At 44.6% G+C, this 27,321-nt stretch overlaps 1 protein-coding gene across 8 annotated transcripts in view; it reads left to right on the plus strand.

Moving 5' to 3' along the window:
* The window catches only part of tsc2 (TSC complex subunit 2), a 49,264-nt gene that overhangs the window by 13,245 nt on the left and 8,698 nt on the right, over positions 1–27,321 (plus strand). For 4 of the 8 annotated variants that reach the window (XM_042340938.1, XM_007910440.2, XM_007910442.2 and 1 more), the window contains 16 exons: positions 113–219; positions 1,158–1,308; positions 3,479–3,601; positions 3,978–4,112; positions 4,297–4,486; positions 14,226–14,319; positions 14,764–14,866; positions 15,530–15,627; positions 17,458–17,583; positions 19,093–19,257; positions 19,730–19,879; positions 20,164–20,276; positions 20,809–21,051; positions 22,513–22,728; positions 24,498–24,566; positions 25,739–25,899. In XM_042340938.1, the coding sequence (XP_042196872.1) occupies positions 113–219; positions 1,158–1,308; positions 3,479–3,601; positions 3,978–4,112; positions 4,297–4,486; positions 14,226–14,319; positions 14,764–14,866; positions 15,530–15,627; positions 17,458–17,583; positions 19,093–19,257; positions 19,730–19,879; positions 20,164–20,276; positions 20,809–21,051; positions 22,513–22,728; positions 24,498–24,566; positions 25,739–25,899 (2,244 nt within the window). The remainder of the gene's footprint in view (positions 1–112; positions 220–1,157; positions 1,309–3,478; positions 3,602–3,977; positions 4,113–4,296; positions 4,487–14,225; positions 14,320–14,763; positions 14,867–15,529; positions 15,628–17,457; positions 17,584–19,092; positions 19,258–19,729; positions 19,880–20,163; positions 20,277–20,808; positions 21,052–22,512; positions 22,729–24,497; positions 24,567–25,738; positions 25,900–27,321) is intronic. The other 4 variants (XM_007910443.2, XM_007910445.2, XM_007910446.2 and 1 more) reach the window with 4 other exon arrangements.

The following is a 27,321-nucleotide window of genomic DNA, read 5'->3' on the forward strand; positions in this document are numbered from 1 at the left end:
AAGCTAAAAAGTACCCCAATAGCCGGGATATTGAATGAGCGACTAGTGTGTGGGTTGACTATTTTATCTCAGGGTGCTAGTAATCAAAGTTTCACTGTACATCTCGCTATAGGTGTTTGATTTCCTTCTCCATCTTCGAGTGGACTCACTATATCGTATCGGCGTGCCAAACAAGGATGGAGTTGTAAGATTTAGTCCATATTGTCTCTGTGGAAGCAGGTAAGCAGTGACGTGTTGCAGCCAGCAGGGTTTTGTAACACTGATCAAACAACCTACTTGGTGCTGACAATCAATCCTCTGAGACGCTGCCTTGCGTGAAAGGTGTTATTTGACTACAAATTATTGTACTTCTTAATGACCCTCAGCAGATGACCTATTTGTGTGTTGGGCGCTAAATGTCTGACAGTTTCTAGTGGGATTTCACAATAGGGAAATGCAAGTTTATTCAACCGGCATCGAGGAATTCCAGAGATCCCATGTCAATTCAACTTGATTTTTGGAGTGGCGTCCCCATGAATTGATTACTGAAACGAGTGATTCCCCTTTCAGATGCCTTATTAAGATTGAAGATCCCATGGCACCATTCACAGTGTCCTGGCTAACAGTCCTCAGGATAACAAAAATTGGTAATTTTCCTCATGTCTATTTATGGGACATTGCCGTGTGCAAATTGGCTGCTGTGTTCGCCTGCAAATACTCATTCACTGCACTTCACTATAAAAATCCTGTGAAGCGCTATGAGACATTTTAACAATGTGACCATATCAAATGCAAGGATTGTTTACTGATTATAATCCCATTAGAAATCTGCGTATGAACTCTATTGTTTGTGATGCAATTGAAGCTTGGACGGTCTTTTAAGTTGTTTGCAAAATATGTAGTCACTGCACTTTACAGTAAATGCAATTAAGTGCTTTGTACAGTAAATGCAATTAAGTGCTTTGAGACATTGACGTGAAAGATGCGAGATCAAATGTATTGATTATTGTTATTTATCACTGTGCTAAGGTTGTACATCAAGCTTGGTTGTAATGCATTAGTGTATCTATGTTGGTTACCCTGGAAGATTGAAGCACAATTTGTGTGAATGCATGGTTTCAACTATGCATTTTGTTTCTTCTTCCATTTTCAACACCTGCCTGAATTTCTTTATTTAGTGAACCTGAGAAGAGAGGATCAGAGAAAAAGGGACCAGGTACAGTTTCTCCACCAGTGGGAAGTCCTGCCTCATTGCAGAGTACTACAATCCGCATGGGTTACCTGCCTTTCTCTCTGGCGTTCAGTGCTATCCTGCAATGCCTTAAAAACGTAAGTGAAAGGGTTTATTTCCCATACAAAATACCAAAGCATACCAAAAATTACACTGTATTTCTTTGTTTCGCCCACAAAATATATAGTCAATTCACTTTACAATACATGATAAGGCCTTATATCAAATGCAAGAATTCTTTATGATTATTATTTATTTACCAAGTTCTGTCACTCTGTCAGTAAAGTAGTAAAAGGTGCTACTAAGAGTTTTAAGAAAAATAGGTTGTGGAGTACCATTACCATTGCTTTGGTAATTTATATAGCTAGTGTCTTGATGCACAGTCCTGCAAATTAATTGGTCATTTGCCTCATGCCTATTGTTTGTTTGTGGGGCATTGCTGTGTACAAAATGACTGTCACATTTGCCTAGAGGTAAGTCACTGAATGTGACTAATTGCTATGAAGCACTTTGAGACGTTTCAACAGTATAGACACTACAAAAAATGCATTCAATTGATTCAAGTGACACTCTTCTGCCTATCGGCTCTTGCTATTGTGCAATTGCTGTAGCTAGTCAAGATGTGAGACTGATTCAGTGCAGAAGCTACTTATTGTGCTCTTCTATCAAATTAAAGGATTATTACTTATTACTTTTTGTGCTGTTGTGAACTCCATAGGAACCCCCAGAATAACATGCATTACACAATTCGTAGATGGATCTGGGTCAAATACATGAACCAACCTTTGTGGTTGGTGCAATTGCTCATTCGAGGACAAAATATTTCCCTAATTCTGACTGCTGTAAACAGAAAACATTATAGCCCTGTCTCAGTGCAACATATTCAACAAAGGGTTTGATTTTCTTTTCTTACAAGTGACTTTTGTTATGCAGTCAATGTCAGTGGTACAAGGCCAGATTATTGAAACGTGCTCTTTTATAACCCCCACCAAGCAGGCAAATATGCCTCTTCTGAAAGTATTTTGTGGTGCCACTTAACAACAACAACAACAACAAGTTTCCATTTATAGAGCGCCTTTCATGTCGGGAGGACGTCCCAAGGCGCTGTACAGTTGGGTCAGGACCCGAGCATTGGGGGGAAATGGTCAGGGTGAGGGGAGGGAGCGAGGAGGGGGTAGAGAGTCGAGAGGGGAGCTGAAGGCTCGGTCAAAGAGAAAGGTCTTGAGACCGGCCTTGAAGGAGGAAAGGGAGGAAGCGGCGAAGGCACTGGGGTTCCAGAGTTCCAGAGCCTCGGGGCTGAGAGGCTGAAGGCCCGGCCACCGGTGGTAGGGCGGTTGGGGCGGGGGATGTGGAGCAGACCGGAGCCAGAGGAACGGAGGGTACGGGCAGGTAGGTAGGGGGATAGTAGGTCGGAGAGGTAGGAGGGAGCGAGGCCGTCAATGGCCTTGTAGGTGAGGATGAGGATCTTGAATTCGATCCTCTGGGGGATGGGGAGCCAGTGGAGGCGAGCGAGGGCGAGGGCGAGAGTGATGTGGTCGCGGTGTCTGGTGCGGGACAGTACACGAGCTGCAGAGTTCTGAATGACCTGCAGTGTGGAGGGAGGGCCGGGAAGGCCGACGAGGAGAGAGTTCCCATAGTCCAGCCTTGAGGTGACAAAGGCGTGGACCAGAGTTTCAGCTGCGTGAGGGGTGAGGTAGTGCCGTAGTCTGGCGACATTCCGGAGGTGATGGAAGGCGGTGCCAGTTGTGCGGATATGAGGGAGTAAGGACAGCTCAGGGTTGAACAGAACCCCGAGGTTCCTGATGGCTTTGAGAGGTAGAGAGTGCGGCCTTGGATGCTGATGCTGTCAGCGCCTGAGGTGCGGAGGCGCTGACGTGAGCCAATCAGGAGGGCCTCAGTTTTGCGCACGTTGAGCTGAAGAAAGTTATCTCTCGTCCAGGACTCGATGTCGGACAGACAGCTGTCAGGACATCGGGGGTCGTGGAGTTGAGGGTAGAGGAGGAAAGGTAGAGTTGGGTGTCATCCGCATACATGTGGAAGTTAACGCATTATTGCAATTCAGATCGCTTCAGTAATGTACGTGATTCAGTTCTGTTCAATTCCATTTCCTACTGAGCTAAGTTGTAAACCTCCTTGAATTGATAGAAGTGAGGAAAGCCTGGGTGAAATGTACTTGGGACCATTGAACATTTTTGTGTGCCTGATATAAATTATCTCTGCAATAATCGACTTCCTGCTTTCACTGTGAACTGTTGCCTTCATGTGCAGGAGACTGACTGGAAAGTGCTGAAGCTTGTGCTGGATAAACTTCCTGAATTACTGAAATACAAAGCACTCATACTGACTTCTCCGTGCAGCATGGATCGACTCTGCACTGCCCTCTGCAGCATGGTAATCAGTACATCACAGAACACAGCACACAGCACGACACATCATTTCGAAATAGGATCATAATGTTTTGCCCACAAAATATACAGTTGATTCACTTTACAGTATATTCTGTGAAGAGTTTTGAGATGTCTCAATGATGTGATGAAGCGCAATATCAAATTCAAGGATTATTATTTTTACTAATTTAATAGCGTTAAGGATGACACCAAATCCAGTGTTTGAGAGATTTGTTTTATAGCTCTTGTGTAATTGATATCAGAGATGAGATTGTTGCTCTTTAAGTAACTTGTGTTTGATTATAGTGAGCTCACTATAGTGAGCAGGGATTCCTCCCACTCAGTGTATTTATGTTTCTGATGTTTTATTTTCTCCCCAGGTTACAGACCGTCACCTGCCAGAGAGGTTACATCATACCCCAGATGGTTTCTCTCGCACAGATGTGCAGTTGGCTGCTGTCCCTGTACTGACAGCTATCACATCTTACCATGGTTATCTGGATCAAGCAAGACAGGTAACACTGAGCACAATGACAGAGGCATAGGAAGGCTCCAAATTACACCTAGTCTTAAAAGTCCAATAATGCATTGGATAGAGCTGCAGCGTACGGACCAGGAGCTCGCTGGTTTTAGTCCTGGACCGTGGTGCAAGTTCCGTATTTAGGGTCTAGTGATAATATTATCTTTATTCTTTCTCAGCGTGAGCTGATTCACTGCCTCGATACTGGACTCATCTACCGGTGTGCCAAACAGTGTGTGGTAACGCTGACAATGTGCATCATTGAAATGCCGGATATCATGGTGAAGCTCCTTCCTGGCATTATTCTCAAGCTGACCCATATCTCTGCCACACTCACCATGGCTATCCCCATGCTGGAATTCCTATCAAGTAAGATTATTCTGTTACGCTATCTTACAGGAAAGGTGGTTATAAATGCACAGTGTTATAGATTACTAGCGGCACCCATTGCAGCTGTGCTTGCAACCAAAGGATCCAATATGGAATGTAGATTGACACACAGACATTTAATCTTTATCTATACTTATCTCGGAGGACTCCTGTGGGAGGACTCATTTTGCCCAAGTTGTTCTTTGAGTGGGCAACTCATTTTAGCGTGCTGTTGCAGCCCTTTCAGCACTGAAGTGCAGCTGTGCTGTTCTTTGTTCTTCAGTTTCATTTGATGGGCCGTCTCTCTTTTGTCTAGTATTTTTACTTATCCTTCAAAGGTTTGATTTTCGCTTCGGCATCTTTATAATGATGAATATAAATGTATAAATTATAATCACTGGGACGTCCTCCTGACGTGAAAGGTGCTTTAAAAATGTAATTTCACTGTTGTTGCCACGGCTTAGCTTTGTCTTGTGTTCTTTATTTTGTTCCTGCCGCCACTTGACTATAACGCAGGATGCCACAGCGCCACGGTCAGCCGATGTGGCAACCAGGTGTAACTGGAGCGAAAAATTCAAAACCAAAATACATTTTAGGTCATAACTCATGAATTATAGGAGATACCCAAAAACAGATATGCCCATGTCATTCCCAGATGCAAGACCGTTCCGATGAGGTATAAATCATGTCTACCTCAATCATTTATTACGGTATTGGCAGACACACATTTGGACTTTATTAGTATAGATGTATCTCTGGAAAGGTGTGTGATTTCCTCTGTCGCTACTTTGTTGCAGAATACCATGCATCTTATACTAATAAAAATTAATTGTCTGTCTGTGTGTCCGCCAATAACACAATAACGATTGCCGTAAGAGACTTATTTATATCTCATCGGAAAGGTTTTGCATGGGGGAGTGTCATAGGCATTTTTTTGGGGGGTATCTCCTATCGTTGTATAACGTATCTATAACGCCAGACATCGCCAGACTACGTCATTACCTCACCCCTCACGCTGCTGAAACCCTGGTTCACGCCTTTGTCACCTCAAGGCTGGACTATGGGAACTCTCTCCTCGCCGGCCTTCCCGCCACCTCCCTCCACACTGCAGGTCATTCAGAACTCTGCAGCTCGTGTACTGTCCCGCACCAGACACCGCGACCACACCACACCCACCCTCGCTCGCCTCCACTGGCTCCCCATCCCCCAGAGGATTGATTCAAGATCCTCATCCTCACCTACAAGGCCATTCATGGCCTCGCTCCCTCCTACCTCTCCAACCTACTATCCCCCTACCTACCTGCCCGTACCCTCCGTTCCTCCGGCACCGGTCTGCTCCACATCCCCCGCCCCAACCGCCCTACCATCGGTGGTCGGGCCTTCAGCCCCGAGGCTCTGGAACTCCATCCCCCAGTGCCTTCGCCGCTTCCTCCCTCTCCTCCTTCAAGGCCGGTCTCAAAACCTTTCTCTTTGACCGAGCCTTCAGCTCCCCTCTCGACTCTCTTCCCCCTCCTCGCTCCCTCCCTTCCCTCCCCTCACTCCCTCCCCTCACCATTTCCCCCCACCTCGCTCCCTCCCTTCCCTCCCCTCACCCTGACCATTTCCCCCCCCCAATGCTCGGGTCATGACCCAACTGTGCAGCGCCTTGGGACGTCCTCCTGACGTGAAAGGCGCTTTATAAATGGAATCTTGTTGTTGTTGTTGTATCTATAACGTATCTATACTAATAAAACTACAATGTCGGCAAGTATTTTGCAACAAAGTAGGGATGGAGGAAATCACACAACCTTCTAGAGAGAGACATCTATACTAATAAAGCCAAATGTGTGGGTCCGCCAATAACGTAGTGACCAATTGACGTAGAGTATTGGATCCTTTGGTTGTAAGCATAGCTGCAACGGGTACATTTAGTTCTGCATATTTTGGGGCTTAATTAAAGCATTTTTTAAATATAGCTCACCAACGACAGGAGACCATATGCCCATGTTACTCCCCCCGGTAAGACCTTTATGGTGAGGTATAAATCATGTCGGTTATTGCCGGGAGCAGAAAGCCCAGGAGCGTGAGGAGGGAACGGAGTGAGGAGAAACAGAGTGAGAATTCTGTTTGGGAATTAGGTGAGCATGGGAACTCTTCAGCAAGAGAGCTACCAGAGAGCAAGAGAGCTACCAGAGGAGCTGCAAAAGAGAACTTTCATTCAGCCAAAGAGCAGAAAATTTTTGCTGAGGGAGGGGCAACCTTATATGGAAGCAGGTAAACAAGTCAATTCGCAATTAATCATAGACCAGGTGTCGGGGATTAATTCAGTTGCTGACCAGTGGAGACTGAGTGCTTTTGAGTCCTATATAAAGGGGAAGACTTGCGAGAGCCTCACTTGAGCGAGAATTCTGTTTGGGAATTAGGTGAGAATGAGAATTGGTTGCAGAGGGGGAATTCGGTGCAGGTGAGAACTTGTAAAGGAGAAACAAAACCCCCAAGAGCCTGCACAAAAGGTCACATTCCTGTGGCGGTAGGTGTTGAGTATATAAGAAGTGTGAGCAAGGGAATAAAAGGGGTAAAATAACTTGTTTTTACCTATTTACCCCAAAATGGTGGGGAAAAATATTGCAAAATATGTCTGAAAACCTGGCAGGGCAGCTGAGACCCATTCCATGCACACTGTGTGCAATGTGGGGACTCTAGGGTGGTTCATGTGTTCTGGACAAACGTGTGTAGGAAGTGCTTCCGGCTGCTTGAGCTCAGGGTCGCTGAGCTTGAGGAGAGGCTACAGTCACTACATAGGATATGGGAGGCTGAAGAATTTATGGATCGAACTTTTCAGGAGGTGGTCACCCCAGCTACACAGAGGGCTCAGAAGAAGGGTGACTCTCCGAAATGGAGCAAATAAAGAACAGGCAGTACAGAAATCCCCTGAGTGTGGCACTCAGAAACCGGTCTCAGTATTAGATACCGATGAGGACGTCTCTAGCGAGAAGAGTCAGAAGGTAATAGATGTTCAGGGGAACAAAGGGAAAAAGGCCAACGCTGTTGTTATCGGGGATACAACAGTTAAAGGGATAGACAGGCGTTTCTGCCATAAAAGACAGGACTCGCACCAGGTATGCTGCCTCCCTGGGGCCAGGGTGCATGACTTCACGGAATGGGTACAAAATATCCTACAAGGGGTAGGGAAAAATCCGGAAGTTGTGGTCCATGTCGGGATCCATGATGTAGATGATAAAAGGGCTGAGGCCTTATAGGGAGAATATCAGACGAAGCTAAAGAGCAGGACCTCAATGGTGGTGATTTCGGGATTACTCCCAATGCCTTATGCAAGTGAACACCAAACTGGGAGCATCAAACGCATGAATATCTGGTTGAGAAATGGTGCAGGAAGGAGGGCTTCAGGTTTCTAAACCACTGGGACCACTTCTGGGGCAGATGGGACCTGTTCATGAGGGATGGGTTACACCTGAGCAGGGCTGGGGCCAATGTCATTGTAATAAGGATAACAAATGCTGTGGGGAAACGATTTCAAGGGGGGATGGGGATCAGAATGTAGCATCAGGGAGGGGGAACGAGTTACATAGTGGATGAGGAGAGACAAATAGAAATGAAACAAGGAATAATCCAGCAAAAAGTGGAAAGAGACAGGGGAGAAATACAACAACAACAACAACAAGATTCCATTTATAAAGCGCCTTTCACGTCAGGAGGACGTCCCAAGGCGCTGCACAGTTGGGTCATGATCCGAGCAGGGGGAAATGGTCAGGGTGAGGGGAGGGAAGGGAGGGAGCGAGGAGGGGGGAAATGGTCAGGGTGAGGGGAGGGAAGGGAGGGAGCGAGGAGGGGGAAGAGAGTCGAGAGGGGAGCTGAAGGCTCGGTCAAAGAGAAAGGTTTTGAGACCGGCCTTGAAGGAGGAGAGGGAGGAAGCAAGGCGAAGGGACTGGGGGATGGAGTTCCAGAGCCTCGGGGCTGAGAGGCTGAAGGCCCGACCACCGATGGTAGCGCGATTGGGGCGGGGGACGTGGAGCCGGAGGAACGGAGGGTACGGGCAGGTAGGTAGGGGGATAGTAGGTCAGAGAGGTAGGAGGGAGCGAGGCCGTGAATGGCCTTGTAGGTGAGGATGAGGATCTTGAATTCGATCCTCTGGGGGATGGGGAGCCAGTGGGGGCGAGCGAGGGTGAGGGTGGGAGTGATGTGGTCCCGAAGCCTGGTGCGGGACAGTACACGAGCTGCAGAGTTCTGAATGACCTGCAGTGTGGAGGGAGGGCCGGGAAGGCCGGCGAGGAGAGAGTTCCCATAGTCCAGCCTTGAGGTGACAAAGGCATGGACCAGGGTTTCAGCCGCGTGGGGTGAGGGAGTGCCGTAGTCTGGCGATGTTCCGGAGGTGATGGAAGGCGGTGCCAGTTGTGGTGCGGATGTGAGGGAGAAAGGACAGCTCAGGGTCGAACAGAACACCGAGGTTCCTGACTGGCTTTGAGAGGTGGAGAGTGCAGCCTTGGATGCTGATGGTGTCGGCGCCTGAGGTGCGGAGGCGCTGACGTGAGCCAATCAGGAGGGCCTCGGTTTTTCGCACGTTGAGCTGAAGAAAGTTGTCTCTCGTCCAGGACTCGATGTCGGACAGGCAGCTGTCAGGACATCGGTGGTCGTGGAGTTGAGAGTAGAGGAGGAAAGGTAGAGTTGGGTGTCATCCGCATACATGTGGAAGTTAACTCCATGTCTGCGGATGATGTCACCAAGGGGGAGCATATAGAGGGTGAAGAGGAGGGGACCGAGGACAGAGCCCTGAGGGACACCACATGAGACAGTGCGGGGGGTGGAGGAGAAGCCATTCGTCGAGACAAAGTGAAGACGGTGAGAAAGGTACGACCTAAACCACTCAAGGACAGTGCCTTGAAGGTTGAGGTGGGAGGACAAGCGGTGGAGGAGGATAGCGTGGTCGACCGTATCGAATGCTGCCGATAGGTCGAGGAGGACGAGGAGGCAGAGGGAGCCCTGGTCACAGATGGTCAGGATATCATTGGTGACCTTGACCAGGGCAGTTTCTGTGCTATGGGCAGCACGGAAACCTGACTGAAGGGGTTCGAAAAGAGAATGGGTGGAAAGGAAAGAGCGCAGTTGGGAGGCGACAACTCTTTCCAGGACCTTGGAGAGAAAGGGGAGGTTGGAGATGGGCCGGTAGCTTGATAGCTGCGACGCATCAAGGGAGGGTTTTTTCAGGGTGGGCGTGATGGTGGCAGTTTTTAAGGGAATGGGGACAGAGCCAGAGGAGAGGGACAGGTTGACGATGTCGGTGATATGTGGGGCAAGAAAGTGGAGCTGGGAGATAAGGAGTGGAGTGGGGATGGGGTCAAGGGAGCAGGTGGTTGGTTTCAGGGATAGGATGAGTTTGGTGACAGAGGGTGGGGAAACGGGTACAAAAGTGAGTAGGGGAGGATGGGTAGCAGTCGGAGTGTGGGAGTGAGGGGGTGGGGGGTTGGTGGATGTTGGAGGGGAAGTGACTGCGGAGCGAATTCCCTTGATCTTGGATTCAAGGAAATCCAGCATCTCCTCGCAGTGAAGGTTGGAGGAGATGACCTTGCCGGGGTGGCGGGGGGGACGGAGGAGTCGGGTTGTGGTGGAAAACAGTAGCCTGGGGTTGTTCTTCGCCTCCAGGATTATCCTGGATGTAGAGTGGATTAAGCCGGTCTTGGAGTGAATGTGTGTAAATGCACGGAGCGTGACCAATAAGCTTGGTGAGCTGCGGCTCAAGTTGCCACATGAAGACTTGACTCAAGCAAGGACAGGAATGGGAGCTGAATATTCCTGGCTACAACTTATTCAGGAGAGATAGGGAAGCGAAAAAAGGAGGAGGGGTAGCAATACTCATTAGGGATATGGTCACAGTCCGGGAAAAGGACAATGTGTTAGAGGGACCAAAAACTGGATCTTTTTTGGTTAGAGTTACGGAGCAGAAAAGGAGCTGTTACTCTGTCAGGTATTTACTATAGACCTCCAAATAGTGGGAAGGAGATAGATGAGCAAATCTGCAGCAGATTTCAGAGAGATGCAAAACCAATAGAGTAGTGATAATGGGGGACCTCAATTATCCTAATATAGACTGGGAAACACGCAGTGTAAAGGGCAAGGAAGGGGAGGAAATCCTGAAATGTGTGCAGGAGAACTTTCTGGATCACCATATTTCCAGCCCAATGAGGAAGGAAGCAGTGCTAGATTTGTTTCCGGGAAATGAAGTGGGGCAAGCAGAGCAGGTTTCAGTAGGAGAGCATCTGGACAACCGTGATCACAATATCTTTAGGTTTAGAATAGTTATGGAAAAGGACAACAATCAATCAAAGGTAAAGACCCTCAACTGGAAGCGGGCTAATTTCAGTGAGCTAAAAGGGGACCTGGCCAAGCTAGATTGGAAAGAATGATTGGCAGCTAAGAATTCGGGGACAGAGCAAATACATTCTCACAAAGGGGAAAGGTAGGACAGTCAAACCTCCCTGGATGACTAAGGAAATTGGGATTAAAATAAAAGAGAGAAAGGAGGCTTATGACAAATGTCAGGTCCAAAACACACAGGATAGTCAAATAGAATATAGAAAGTAAAAAGGAAATAAGAAAGGCGAAGAGATTGTACGAGAAAAGATTAGCAGGAAACATAAAAGGGAACCCTAAGCTATTTTATAAGCATATCAAGAGTAAAAGGTTAGTCAAAGGTAGGGTGGGTCCAATTAGGGACCCAAGTGGAAATGTTCTTGCTGAGGCAGAGGGCATGGCTGATGTATTAAATAAGTACTTTGCAACTGTCTTCACAAAAGAAGATGATGCAAAAAATGCCACAATATCGCAGACCAGAAATTGGATATGATAAAAATCAACAGAGAGGAGGTACTAAAAAGGCTGTCAGTGCTCAACATAGATAAGTCACCTGGTCCGGACGGGATGCATCCTGGGTTACTGAGGGAAGCAAGGGTGGAAATAACGAAGGCTCTGGCCACAATCTTTCAATCCTCTTTAAAAACGCAGTGGACGGGTATTTGAGGAGGACGGGTTTGCAGGGTTATGGGGAAAGGGCTGGGGAGTGGGATTGACATTGCTCTATTCAAAGAGCCGGCACAAACTCGATGGGCCGAATGGCCTCTTTTTGTGCTGTACGATTCTGTGATTTGATGATTCTTTGGACACTGGGTGCTGCCAGAGGACTGGAAGGTTGCAAATATTACACCTCTGTACAAAAGGGGGCAGAAGGATAAACCTGAGAACTACAGGCCAGTCAGCCTAACACCAGTAGTAAGAAACTTCTGGAGACTATAATTTGGGACAGTATAAATTCTCACTTAGAAAAATATGGGTTAATAAAGGACAGTCAACACGGATTTGTTAAAGGCAGATCGTGTCTGACAAACCTGATAGAGTTTTTTGATGAAGTGACTGAGAGGGTGGATGAAGGTAGTGCAGTAGATGTAGTTTATCTAGATTTTCAAAAGGCATTTGACAAAGTGCCACATAAGAGACTTATCAACAAAATAGGAGCCCACAGTATTAAAGGGACTGTGGCAACATGGATCCAGAACTGGCGAGGAGACAGAAAGCAGAGCGCCTTGGGACGTCCTCCCGACGTGAAAGGCGCTCAATAAATGGAATTTTGTTGTTGTTGTAAACGGTTGCAATGCAAAGTGTTGCGTTTTGGTAGGAAGAATGAGGAGAGGCAGTGTAAGCTGATGGTACAATCTTGAAGGGGAGAACAGAGAGATCTGGGGGTCCACATCAGCAAATCTCTGAAGGTGGCCGGACAGGTAGATACAGCTGTTAAAAAGGCATCCGGGATACTAGGCTTTATAAATAGGGGCATAGAATACAAAAGTCAGGAGGTTATGTTGAATATAAAATGCTGGTTAGGCCTCAGTCGGAGACTGCGTTCAGTTCTGGGCACCGCACTTTAGGAAAGATGTTAGGACATTGGGGAGGGTGCAAAGGAGGTTTACCAGGATGGTACCAGGAATGAAGGACCTTAGTTATGAGGAGAGGTGAGTGAAACTAGGATTATTCTCCCTGGAGCAGAGAAGATTAAGAGGGGATTTAATAGAGGTTTTCAAGATCATGAGAGGATTTGATAGATTGAACCGGGAAAAACTGTTTCCACTGGTCAGTAACCCGAGGACACCGATTTAAGAGAGCTGTTAAAAGAAGCAGAGCGGAAGTTAGGAAAAAAATTTCACCCGGCGAGCTTTTGGGATCTGGAATGCACTACCTGAAAGGGTAGTGGAAGCCGATTCAATAACAACTTTTAAAAGTGAAGTAGATGGGTATTTGGGGAGAACAGGATTGCAGGGCTATGGAGAGAAAGCGGGCCAGTGGGATTGAGTTGGAAGCTCTTTTCGCAGCCGGTGCAGACACGTGGGCTGAATGACCTCTTTCTGTGCTGTATGATTCTATGATTGTGTTATTGGTGACCAGGCAGATGGACACACAGACATTTTGTCTTTATTAATATAGAAGATTATGCAGATAATTTAATTCTTACTGTTCGGGGGTGGGGGTGGGGTGGGTGGAGGGGGTGAAGATAAAAGGAGTTTCTTTGGGGTTGGCCTGGCTTCAAGGTGACGTGCGCAGCAATCAATGCCAGAATTGAGTCAATCCTCTGGCGGTCTCGTGCCCTAATTTGGGAAAATGCTAGATAGAAAATCTTGCATAATTGTTGATTGCACAGAGATAGATTATTGATTTCAAGATCTTCATCCTCACCTACAAGGCCATTCACAGCCTCGCTCACTCCTACCTCTCCGACCTACTATCCCCCTACTTACCTGCCCATACCCTCCGTTCCTCTGGCTCCGGTCTGCTCCACATCCCCCGCCCCAACCGCCCTACCATTGGTGGCCAGGCCTTCAGCCTCTCAGCCCCGAGGCTCTGGAACTCTATCCCCAGTGCCTTCGCCGCTTCCTCCCTTTCCTCGTTCAAGGCCGGTCTCAAGACCTTTCTCTTTGACCGTGCCTTCAGCTCCCCTCTCGCCTCTCTACCCCCTCCTCGCTCCCTCCCTTCCCTCCCCCTGACCATTTCCCCCCAATGCTCGGGTCCTGACCCAACTGTCCAGCGCCTTGGGACGTCCTCCCGACGTGAAAGGGGCTCTATAAATGGAATCTTGTTGTTGTTGTTGATCTATCGTAGATGTTCTAAATCATTGTTGTTTATTAACTGGGCAGTAAGCCTAAAGTGGTGACTTCTCATTGTCTTGCTATCAAGAACAGAACAGGAGGCCATTCAAGTAATAATGCCTGGTGCCAGCTCTCTGATAAAGCTATACAGATAGTTGCACTCATGTGTCCTTTTTCCATACTCTATACATTTATATGTTTCTTCCTCAAATATTTGTCTGTTCTCCCAGTCAAAACTTATGGATTTTACCATAAAATGTATTAACTAGTCATCTCATTGGAGTGAATAATGTTGGAACAATGTTGCTTGTCTTCATTAACCAGGAGATGTTTTCCTTTTTGTTGCAAATATGGTGAACGGAGGTTAGGTAACAATTTAATGGTTGCAATATTGTCTTTCAATTTATTTCAAACAATGTTTGTGGGAGAAGTGGTTTGAAAGTTTTTGCCTAAAAGTTTCTGCTTCTAATCACTATCAGGTGAAACTTCCAGTGGTCGGAAATGGGAACTTTTTAATGTGTTTGTAGGGCTGTCAGGTTGCTGGATTGGACTCAGTTCAGCCCATCTGGGTGAATCGCCTGTGGACACTCACTGTCAACTCTGGTCTTCCACAGCCTTGGTGAGACTCCCACCCCTTTACGCAAACTTTGTGGCAGAGCAGTACGTGAGCGTGTTCGCTATCTCACTGCCGTACACTAACCCTTTCAAGTAAGTCGCTGTTTTACTCTCTAGCAAAAGACCTTTATCGAAATGAGGAAAGTGAAGAAATCTGCAATGTTGTAGAATGAAGCTTTGCAATACAATCGTGAATATTAACATATTTCATTTGTTAATAAAATATATATAAGTTTTGTGCTCCTGGATGGTTCAGCGAGTTTATCCAACAAGCAGTTGCGCCATGTTGATTGGAAAAGTGCTGCATTTGATCTCTGCTGAGTTAGCTGATCTCAGCTGGGTGGGCGGGTGTACAATTGTCCTCAGTGCCTTCACTTAAGAAAGAGGCACTATATCAAATGCAAGGATTATTATTATGATATAATCTAGGTTTTCACTCACGATCACAAGTGAGGGAGGGAGGTCACATATGGAATCTTTTGTTTTGAAAAAAAATGTTGAATTGTTTTAAGCTTTCTGGCTTGTTCTTTTTCACAGGTTCAACCAGTATATTGTGTCTCTGGCACATCATGTTATAGCTATGTGGTTCATCCGATGTCGACTTGTATTTCGCAAGGATTTTGTACGTTACATTACAAAGGTAAGAGCTAAAATTGTTGATGGCTCATGCTTCATTTAATACATTAAGTCAACAATTAACAATATTGTGAGGTGTCCAGAGCAACAGTCTTCCAGATAAAATTGTTTGTTCACATCATGGCTGTTTTGTGGGAGATTGTTGTGTGCAAAATGTCTGTTGCATTTGCTGACAAGATACAGTGACTACATTCTACAATAAATCCTGTGAAGCAATTCGAGATGATCTCCAGATGTGAAAGGTTGTATGTCAAATGCAAGAATTATTATGTCCCGTGCCAATGTGTTTTTACTAAGCTGAAGTTAGCATATTAAAGAGCGTTCATATTTTGAACCTGAGGCTTTAAAATTCAGGTTTTGCCAATTTTGCATCAATCTTTAATTCAGTCTCTCTCTGGAAGTCAGTTATCCATATTTATTGTATTGGTTGCTAACTTTTGGTTGGCAGGATTAAAGTTGGCCTAGTCCAGAAAATTTTTCCAAAGCATTTCTCTTGCCTTCCAGTGGAGAAAGAATTGTGTTGATTCCCAGCTTATCCAGCTAGGCAGATGACCTGCCAGATGAATAGAAAACAGCAATCAAGTAAATTGCTTGCAGACTGTATAACAAATACCTGTGTATTGTTTAAAGGGTCAGACTTTTTTCTTGGTTTGTTTTAATAAACTAGGGATTGAGGTCTAACGCGCTGTTACCATTTGAGGATACACATGAGCCCAGTAGCTTTCGGGCACGAAGCACTAGCTTGAACGAGAGACCTCTCAAAAGGTAAGCAACCTCCAAACAATATGCTGTCTGACATAGTGAACCATCAGGTATCAGTAAACACTATGTAAATATAAGCCAAAGCTTCCATTCTAACTGGGTTATTCATTGGTGTGCAATAGAGGTGCAGTGCTTTAGCATGCTATGAGGTGGCTCAGATAATTGGGGAAACTATATTTTCTGATGTACGGGTCAGGCTGATCTGTTTTAAGACTTAGTTACGATTGTGCTAATCTATTAGTCTCATACAATCACTTCATTGAAGTGCGTATGCAGGTTTTCTTTCAACTTCAGGGAACATCCTTTTAACTTTTTCAAACAAGGAAATACTGATACAAACTGATATTATGCTCTTCACACTCTGGAGATGCAAACTCTTTTCCAGTATTGCCCTCAAGTGCCTGAAATCCTCTAACACCATGTGTGCCTTATTGCCAGGGTCGAGAAGCAGCAGCACTGACTGCCTCATTGTAAATGTCCCTCTCCCAAACCAGCTATAACTAAGAGTGTGATTGGTGTTTAGAATTATTACTTGGCAATTTTGTACTGAGGACTCCTGCACGATTGTTACTGGGTTTTGACTGACCACTCCGATTCATTTCACGTGTGACCTTTGGAGCTAACAGGCAGAGGAATTGTTCACCCCTCCCCCCCGCCCCCCCGATTCCCCTGGGTTCTTGCTCAGGTCTCTTGATGTAAAAGAATGATGTGCTGCATTCACTGCCTGCATTTAATGTAACCGCTGTGGTACGTGAGCTGCAGAATAACCTTGATTGTTCAGTGTTGCAATGTTACAGAAGCTGTTTAAGGGGAGCGCGCATCTCATGAGGTTGACTTGATAATCTGTGGGTTCACTAGGCTTCTGTGGGATTGCTACTTTAGAAAGAAATAACCAGAACAAACCAACCTACGCTTCGCTGCTTAACTTTTCTGATTATAGCTTTCCATCATGCCATTTCAGTTTAATATTCAGCATTTACACATTGTAGCGGATCAAAATTGTGCTTTTTTACTTCCTCCACCCCCTTTGTTTTATAGCTTTTTGACATGTATATTGCACTTTGTATTTGATTTTGTTTTAAATGTACAGGTGTTTAATGTTGGAATATGAGCCTCTGATGCTTAGGGAATATGATTTGATTACAAAAATATGGTTAAAATACACTTAATGACAATTTTTTCTAAATGTGTTGCCAAAAAATTTAATTGCTGTTTTTTAAAAGTGCAAACAATTTAAGAAGTAATTCCCCTTAACTGGTCCCTTCCATCCAGAGATTTGAGTCAAACTTACTGTCTAATTAATGTGTTAATTAAATAATGCTATTTATTTTGTGCTTCAAATTTTAATTTGCACAACCTCTTCAAGTTGACAATAGAACCAAATGAAATTTATCCCAGTTATTGCCATTAATTAAGTGTTGGTATCTTTAACCAGATCAACATGTGCACAATCATGAAATGCCATTCCATTTTCCAACCTTAAATTGATGTTTGATGCTTGTCCTATCGATTGATAATCAATTATTTCTTTCTAGCAGGCGTTTGCATTTCTTTGTAATGTTTAAAATTGTGTTTGATCTAATTTGCCATTTTGTCATGTTTCAGATTTTTTTTTAATGCTTTCAAGCTTTATTTCTTCCTTTTCTTTGTTTTCCCCCCTACCCCACCCCAATCCTTGCCCCTTTGTTGGCGTGTTTCATTTTCTGGGATCCCCATTTTCTGACCTGTAACTTATGACCTTCATTCCCCCTCCCCACCTCAATCCCCTCCTCTCCCCTCCTCCCCTCATGGTTGCTGTCCCGCCTCCCTGTCTTGGGTTGGTGGTGCTGGTAGTTCACGAACCACAAAGTCCCTAAAACCAGGCTTGAATAATTCCCAAATTAAAGATATGAAAGAACTCTCAGCAGTGGAGGCTTTCCGGTCCCGCAGCATCAGTGTCTCAGAACATGCAGCCCGCAGGTAGAGGCATTACTGGAGCTGACGCTCGGTGGAGTTTTATTCTGGGGTTTCTGCATGTTTGGGAGGCTTGCATGGCTTTGTGATAGTCCTTGGAAACTTTCCTCTTGGATGTTTCAGGAAATAATTAATTGTTAATGGCGGCGAGGGAAAGAATGGGCGGGCAGGGGCTGAAGTGATCTGAGTTTATATTGTTTGGGAAATGTGTAATCTTAGTTGGTCAGTGGTTGTTCATCAGTGACTTCTGGTTATTCCAGTAAAACTTTTCAGACTTCATCTGGAAAATTTCAAGGCCGTTGCTGGTCGATAGAGCTGATTTCACCCACAAAATATACAGTCACTACACTTTACAGTATATCATGTGAAGTGCTTTGATACGTCAAGGTGTGATAAGGCGCTATATCAAATTCAATGATTTATGATGTATTCTAATTGCTAGGTGCATAATTGAACCTTCATTGGTTGCCAAACCATTCATTGCACTATTAATAAACATTGCCCAAAAGCTGGTAAACTTAATGAATTGATAGAATTGAGAAAGTCCTTTCTGAAAAACACACACACACATTCACTTAAATATATTCTTCAAATGCAGATAGATAGATGCAAATTTCAGTTAGATGGAATTCTCTGCCTTTTTCCCCCTCTCTCTTACTCTCTCATACACACCCTCTCACCCTCCTCTCTCTATCCCTCCTTCTACCTCTCCTATTACTCCCCAAAAGCTGGTAAACTTAGTGAATTGATAGAATTGAGAACGTCCTTTCTGAAATTGTTTTTCTGAGGAACGAAAACTGTATAAACATCAAACTACCCTTGTCTGTGCTGAGAAACAGCCACTGACCACAGGTCTGAATACTTAACATAAATATGCCAATTGATAACCCTCTGCCGTCCACATTCCTCTGATGTGACGTGTCAAATCAGTGTTTTATCTTAGCTTTGAAAAGGATTCACTGTTTGGTACTGGCATGATCCCTGTACTTGAAACAGTACTCTTGCCTATTCTTAATGTTGTGACGTCTGGTTACATCAGTCTTATGAATCCTATTTTAGTTCTTATATTGACTTTTTACACTGTTTCAGGCAGGTCCCGTTGCAGAGATTAGCCTTCAAAAGAGACCAGCGGAAATGAATTTTAGTTCATCTAACAATTGTTATTGCTCTCATAAGCAGAGTATCATTTGCCTTGCAGGAGGGATTGGATTGGCAGATAAATCATGGGAGAGCACGGTTCCCTGAGAAAAAGGAAATTTATAAAACACTAAAGTTGTGCACTCAGTTCATTTTGATGCAAGAGATGTTGAAGCACTTATGCAAATGCTAAAATTTTACACTGATCAGAGGTTAATTTTGAAAATACTTATAGGTCCTTTCCAAATGCATGTCCAAACTATTTGCAGAAAAAAGCAATGCAATTTATTCAAAAGGAACAAGCTAAAACCTTTCATACAGTAAATCCTCTGTTTGTGGTCTTTATGCCTGGTGTCGACCTGGTCCCTTTCATTCCAGCAGGATGCAGACATCCATTACAAGCTCTAGTTTGGGATCTGCAGATGAGAACGCAGTGGCAGAGGCTGAAGACAGCCTAAAAACTGTGCACCTGGAGCTCACAGAAACCTGCTTGGACATGATGGCTCGATATGTTTTTTCCAACTTCTCTGCTCTGCCCAAAAGGTTTGTGTAACTTTTTTTTATAAACGTGCCGCTTAGGCCCCCAAGACAAATTGTGTTATGTGCATTACCAGTGAGGTTAAGGCAACGCTCTCTCATTTTTTAGCTGTGGCATTTTTGTAATTATTTTTGATCAGCCGGGTGGGTGTCTGACGCACACGGAAAACCCTTCACTGTGTTTAAAGTTTATCCAAGCCAGACTGAGAGTCCCATGTATATGCTAACTACACATTAAAATTTCACTGTTTCTGGAATGGAATGCATACTCTCTCCAGAGGGACACACTCTGCTTACCCAGCTCTGGAAATAATTAGGTGCAGTTAGTGAGAACCAAGACTTCAGGAGCCCAGAGTGTGCTTTGGGGTACTGCTAGAATATAACCGCAGAGGTCGGCATTGCAAACATTTGCAATGTTTGTCCAGCTAAGATCACCCTACACATTGGGGCTTCACATTTCCTTACATTCTGTGTTTAGGTCGCCAGTTGCAGAGTTTCTGCTTGGATCAGGAAGAAGTAACACGTGGTTGGTCGGTAACAAGCTTGTAACAGTAACAACAAGCAGTGGAGTTGGAACAAGAGCACTACTGGGGCTTGATTCCCTTCAGAAAACAGATGAAGCATCAAGGTATGCTTAAACCCACTAGCATGCAGAACTTCAGAGATATCTTCAGTGTTCATGGAGTAATACATAATTGGGATGGGTGGGCGATTCCAGTGGTTTCCTTCTTCAAAGGTGCTGATATTTTTTTTTCTGTGTGTACTGCATGCAAGAAAAAAACTCTTGGAAAGTATTTTGCATGGCACGTGGCTGACCAGGGGTCAAAAAGGATGGTCTGTGTTCAAATTGCACCACATCATCTGTGTCTTGGGTTTAAAAAGCCTCTTGTGTTCACGTCAATGCTTTTTAAGACAAGAATCGTCTCAACAAGTCAAGATGACCCAGGAGGCGCCCGCGAAACTGGAATCGCAAACCAGCCAGCAGATTGGGAAAGCTGCCCGCCTGCGAGTCAGATCCATATCAGGTAAAGACGAGACTGATCAGCTTTTTCCACCAAGTGAGTGATTTCCTGTTACCCCTTGTAAGGGGTTGAACAGCACTGCAGAAGTTTTCTGATACATTCACCCTGACATGGTTTTGTGCCTTTGCGTCTCAATTCTGCTGGGCTGTAATGGGAGTGTTGTGCAAACCACACCTGTGATTAATGAGTCATTTTTTGTGCGCAGAGGGAACTACAGAATCTCTCAATTGTTATTAATCAATGAAAGCGATTGTATCCGTTTCAGTGGGGATAATAATAATTCCTTCAGTTCACATGCGGCTTAACACAGGGAACAATATTAGGGGCACAGCACATGGTTTGCACAACTTGCATAATAGACCCCAGGGAAAATACCCGAGATGTAAAACTATAAAATGATTCATGCAACTGAATAGACTCTAGTGAATAAACAGGGCAAAATGGACAAAAAATCCTTCTTTTGCTCTCACAAACTGAGGAAATATCCCAGTTTTGAGCAACATTTGTAAAGTGTCTTAATTTATTGGTTTTCCAGGTGGGCACCCGCTCCGTGCTGACTCCGTCCAGACGTTGAGCCCCCTGGTCTCCCCTTCAGACAGTGAATTCTGTGGCCCTACATCTCCAGCTCTGAAAGCACTGGACAATCCATCAGGGTTCCAGCGAGACACAGCTACCTCTGTGGCGCAACCTCCCACCCAGAAAGAAAAAGCCAACCTAGCCGAATACGCACCAGTTCTGACTCAAGGATGGGCAGAAGTATACATTCGCCGACCCTCTGGTAGGAACATTTCATCAGAGAATGACCAGATAAAATCAGTCTTTCACCTCATGGTTGTTTGTAGGACGCTGCTGTGCACAATTGGCTGCTGCATTTGCCTCCTCTCAGGCGCTGACAGCATCAGCATCCAAGGCTGCACTCTCCACTTCTCAAAGCCATCAGGAACCTCGGTGTTCGGTTCGACCCTGAGCTGTCCTTTCTCCCTCTCTCCTCGCCGGCCTTCCCGGCACCTCCCTCCACAAGCTGCAGGTCATTCAGAACTCTGCAGCTCGTGTACTGTCCCGCACCAGGCTTCGCGACCACATCACTCCCACCCTCTCCCTCACCCTCGCCCTCGCTCGCCTCCACTGGCTCCCCATCCCCCAGAGGATCGAATTCAAGATCCTCATCCTCACCTACAAGGCCATTCACGGCCTTGCTCCCTCCTGCCTCTCTGACCTACTATCCCCCTACCTACCCGCCCGTACCCTCCGTTCCTCTGGCTCCGGTCGGCTCCACATCCCCCGCCCCAACCGTCCTACCATCGGTGGCTGGGCCTTCAGCATCTCAGCCCCGAGGCTCTGGAACTCTATCCCCCAGTGCCTTCGCCGCTTCCTCCCTTTCCTCCTTCAAGGCCGGTCTCAAGACCTTTCTCTTTGACCGTGCCTTCAGCTCCCCTCTCGACTCTCTACCCCCTCCTCACTCCCTCCCTTCCCTCCCCTCACCCTGACCATTTCCCCCTCCTCGCTCCCTCCCTTCCCTCCCCTCACCCTGACCATTTCCCCCCTGCTTGGGTCCTGACCCAACTGTACAGCGTCTTGGGACGTCCTCCCGACGTGAAAGGCGCTCTATAAATGGAATGTTGTTGTTGTTAGGGTGTTTTACCAAAATGCCGGCAAGACCTTTGCCTGTCCTCCAACTTTCTCCTCTTTAGAAACAGCCTACATTGCTGGTGGCACTTCCCTGATCTCTGAAATCCTTGCCTCTGCACCAGAGGCAGCCAAGCAATCACTGTTTCAGCATTCCAACACAGGTTGGTGAAAGCTTACCATTAACGGTAAGCTTCACGGTTCAAATGCCCCCCCTCACTGGTCTCCCTACATCCTTACCTACATGAACTTTCACCTGACTGTAACTGCTCTACAGCCATTTTGCCACTACACTCTGGAACTCCCTCAACCCCCCCATCTCACTCACTCTGTATCCTACTTCAAAGCTTTGTTAAAACTTACTTCTTTGATTGTGCCTATATATGATTAACTATCTCCTTCCCCCATCTTGGTGTCCACTAAAATGCTCCGAGGCATTACTCTCTGTGAAGAGTGCAATATAAATGCAAGTTGTTCTGATTTTATGGAATAAACTGCATCAGCAGTCAAGTAGATTTGTTTGTTACCATTTTGAGGCGAGGTAGGAACACAGATATTGAGCATTTTGTTGCTTTGACACTATGTTAATAATATAATGTTGGGTACCCTATAGGTAATGCGAGTTGGCTACTGTGTCTGGAGAACCCACCAAGCCCATTCTCCTCAGAGATAAACAACATGCCCTTACAGGAGTTGTCCACTATGCTGCTGGTGGTTGAGAGAATGACAGACCCACACCTGCCTGGTCCTTCCCGATCTGAGTCTATGCCGTGCCCCACCCCGGCACCAGAGGCAGCCAAGCAATCACTGTTTCAGCGTTCCAACACAGGTTGGTGAAAGCTTACCATTAAGCTCCAGTAGCTAATGTTTAGGATTGGTGGAAATCAACTTTTATCTTCATCTTACTGTTGATGAAATCTCGGTATTTTTAATTAATACATTTAGCTTTTCATTGATGTTCTTAAATTATACGAAAGGACTGACTGGGTTATTGGGTTGTTATGGATGTCACTTCCCGTGCCTATCCGCAGGGTACAGGAAGGGATATCAGTGGCAGCCTGACAACCTCCAATTTTTGACATTTTTGTGAAATTTCAATGAAATTTTGTGTATTTGTTGAAACATTGCAAAAAAGAGGCATGTCGATGTTTGTATATTTTTATTGATTTCCAGCAACCTTGTCAAATGTTGCACAAGACTGGTTTCAATACAAGTACTGTTTAGGAATTTTATGTATTCAAGCCGAAACCTAGCTTGAATATTGTTGCACTTTAGACTGAAGGTTGCAATGTTAAATTCTAATCTTTCCCATGCAAAGTTATTATCATTTACTAGGTAATTAATTAAAGATTTACAGGCTATCAAATGCCTTGCCACTCATTTTCTCAGTAAAACAATATTGATTTTACTTTTAATGTATGCATTTTACGGTTTTGAGCTATTAACGTAGCAACATGATATTTAAAGCATAATCCATTGTAAAATTAAATGTATTCTGCAGTATATGTTATTTTAATATATTATCAAAACCTAATGAGAATTCTATGATTGAAGCAATCCACTGATCGTTCGCGATTCGTATCTGGGCAAAATTGCAATGTTGTGATTGTGATTTGCTGTTGTATTACATAGGCTACAGATAAGTTTCCATCTGAACATGTGCTGTTACTTTACATTTTGCACTATATCCTCGTGACACAGAACTTGAAAGATCAGATCTTCACACCTTTGGAAAAAGGGCTTGCGTGACATAGTATGTTTACAATCTTATTCAGTTATTATGTGCTGCAGGATTAATAAATGTCGCCTCTTGCCTTCTTTTGCTTGCTATTTAAAAGGTAGGTAAATTACTATCTATTTCATCCATTTTGCCCACAAAATATACAGTCACTGCACTTTACAGTGTATCTGTGAAATGCTTTTGAGACGCCTCGAAGACTTGAAAAGGCGTTATATCAAATACAAGGATTGTTATGTTATCTGGATTCCATCATGTTTTCCATATCAAATAATAACTGCACCACTCACCTATTCTGGATGCACCACTCACCTATTTCATTTCTTGAAAAGGGTGCTTTTTAAAAAAAAGTTTAACAAAAAAAATCAACTTGGAATGGTTTGACATCATGTCACATTTCATTTCTGTCTCTGAGGAAAATAAGAACTTTTACGAAGATACGAGAAGTGCCTTGTTCTTTACTGGATTGTCAGTTTTCATGGCTACAGCTGGATAGAAGTAAAGTCAGAGGAATGAGGTACAATTGGATAGAGATTCAACCCCCTATCTATTCCATTTCTACTAAAGATGTACTATAAACCAAAACTGCAAACTTTGCATTGTTACTAAAATCACCTCATACTTTTTAAAGTAAAATCTAGGATTTAAAATGCTTTATTTCAAATGATCTCTTACCTCATTCCTCTAACCATTTAGGAAGCATTGTGAAAGAATTTTAGGCCATTGCTGGACACAGGCCACAAAACTGTTCCACTCTAGTTTGGTTTGTGAGTTTTATTAGTGTGATCTTTATGTTCTGACTTTTTACTCCCGTTCATGTGTGTGCATTGTGAAGCCACTGATTTGATTTCCCTTCGCAGTGGGTTCTTTCTCTTCCAATTGCCTGACAAGCTCTCGAGGGAAGTTGCACAGGAGCATTTCCTGGGCAGGTACACAATGGAACCCTAGAGACACCCATAATTCATAGTACCTGTCCATTCCGTGCCTTGGTTCATAATCATGTGCCGTATGTAATAAGATGAAGCTCGCAAATGATCTGAACATAAACTGTCGCATGAAACATCCGAACCGGAACGAGATTTTGCACAGCGCCAGCATTCTGAGAAACCTCAGATATTGCCATTGCTTATTAACTAAAGACCTAATTATTGCCTCACTAGCATCCAGTGGGTTGTGAAACTAATCAAGCATGCATTGTTAATTGAACCTGCTTGTTTGGATCTGCTTGAGTGAATCATTGCTTGATGTTGAGTTTAACGTTGATATTGGTATCATACTGTGGTTTGAAAAGTTCTGTGATTTTTTAAAATGAGTACAGTATTATACAATATATAGAGCGACCCTGTTATAATAAGTAGTTTGGGTCCATAAATTCAGTTCTGGCGTTATAATGAGGATTTAAAAAATGGCTGCTGCAGGAAACGCCACCAAGTCACTTCCTTTATGAAATTGGCCAGTCATTGCCAGAAGGCAGAAGTATGCTTCGTTTCCGATATAGGGTGGGTCCACGTGGTCTGTAAGTGGTCTCCTGCGATAAACGGGCGTATTCTAACAGGGTCAACCTGTTCTTTGTTTCTCTTCACACATTGAGACGGCCTGATGGAATCACATTTGCTGTTCTATTGTACTGTTTCTGTTGAAGAAATCCCTTGTATTATTCAAAGTGTTATTTCAAAGTGAATCTTATCCCCACTGTCTCCCAAATCACTTTTGCTTTGCTGTGGATGGGAGAAAAGCAATTGTTTTCAAAACAAAAAATATTTATGGTGTTTTCAATCAAACGGAAATGTGCACGTAACCTTTTTGCCTATGAAAGCATTCCTTGGACTGAGCATAATAAAGTCTTATGTTTATTATCTTGAAGGATGTAAACTTTGCACTTATTGGGGAGAGAAGGGAGAGAAATGCAGATCAAGATTAATCTTGTTAACATTTCTTGAGATCTTTCTCATGGTATCTCACACTTCATAAATAATGTTTCATCAGTTTGGTGGGTTTTGCTGTCTACCAGATTGAGCTATGGTTAGAAGAAGTTTTCTTATGAAGAAGAATGAGACATGAAATAATTGGCTTGCACAGTAACTTTCCTTTGTGTCCCTAGATTCAGTTGCAGTTGTAGAGGAAGACGATGGGCCTGGAATGCAGTTGAAAGTTTGTGACTCTCCAGTGGAATCCCATGACCTTGACTTTGAGTCCATCATTTCTGGGCCAATGTTCATGCCAGCAGAGAATTACGACAAAATACAAACAACGTACAGCAGAGTAAGGCTTAACATTATCCTGTCCGTCTCCAGTAGAGATTCATAGCTTCCTTTGTATATTCATAGAATCGTACAGCACAAAAAGAGGTCATTCGGTCCATCAAGTCTGTGCGGCTCTTTGAATAGAGCAATTAATGTCAATCCCACTCCCCGGCCCTTTATCCATAATCTGCAAACCCGTCCTCCTCAAATACCCGTCCACCGCGTTTTTAAAAGTATCGAATCGGCCTCGACCGCCCTTTCAGGCAATGCGTTCCAGATTCGAACAACTCGCTGTGTGAAGAAATGTCTTCTCAGCTTCTTTTAGAGACTATTTTGAATCTGTGACCTCGAGTCACCGACACACCTCATGATTTTGAAGACCTCTATCAGGTTCTCCTCGTAACCTTCTCTGCTCCAATGAGAATAATCCCGGCCTCTCTCGCCTTTCCTCATAATCAAGGTCCCTCATTCCTGGTACCATCCTCGTAAATCTCCTTTGCAGCCTTTCCATTGCCTTAACATCCTTCCTATAGTGTGGTGCCCACAACTGGGAGCAGTATTCTAACTGAGGCCCAACCAGGGTTTTATATGGGTTAATCATAACCTCCTGACTCTTGTACTCTATGCCCCTATTTATAAAGCCTAGAATCCCATATGCCCTTTTTACAGCTGTATCTACCTGTCCTGCCACCTTCGAGGATTCATTTACCTGCACCCCCAGGTCTCTCTGTTCCTTCACCCTCCCTTAAGATTGTATTACCGCCTATATTGCCTCCTCTCATTCTTTCTACCAAAATGCAATACCTCGCATTTCTCCACATTGATACTCGTCTGCCACGTGTCGCCCATTTTACCATTCTGTCTATGTCTTCCTGCAGTTGGCTCCTATCCTTCTCACTGTTTACCCACTCCCTAACTTTGTGTCGTCTGCATGGAAATGGTACTTGCTATACCCAAGTCCAGATCATTTATGTATATTAAGAAGAGCAGTGGTCCTAATACCGATCCCTGGGGGACACCACTGTACACTTCCCTCCAGTCAGAAAAGCAGCCGTTCACCACAACTCTCTGCTTTCTGTCTCCCAGTGAGTTCTGGATCCGCTGCCACTGTCCCTTTTATTCCATGGGCTTCTATCTTTCTTACAAGTCTTTCATGTGGCACTTTGTCAAATGCCTTTTGAAAGTCCATATAAACGACATCAACTGCACTGCCTTTATCCACCTTTATCTTCTATGAGATTTGTTAGACAAGATTTACCTTTAACAAATCCATGTTGGCTGTCCCTAATTAACCCATATTCTTCTAAGTGAAGATTTATTCTGTCCCGGATATTGTTTGAAGTTTGCCAGTCTCTGCTTCTCATTGATTGTTAGAACCCTTGCATTTGATACAACGCCTTATCATTTCTTCGAGACATCTTAAAGCGCTTCACAGAATATA

The sequence above is a fragment of the Callorhinchus milii genome, unplaced genomic scaffold (genome assembly GCF_018977255.1).
Source record: "Callorhinchus milii isolate IMCB2004 unplaced genomic scaffold, IMCB_Cmil_1.0 Scaffold16, whole genome shotgun sequence".
In the NCBI taxonomy this organism is placed as follows: Eukaryota; Metazoa; Chordata; class Chondrichthyes; order Chimaeriformes; family Callorhinchidae; genus Callorhinchus; species Callorhinchus milii.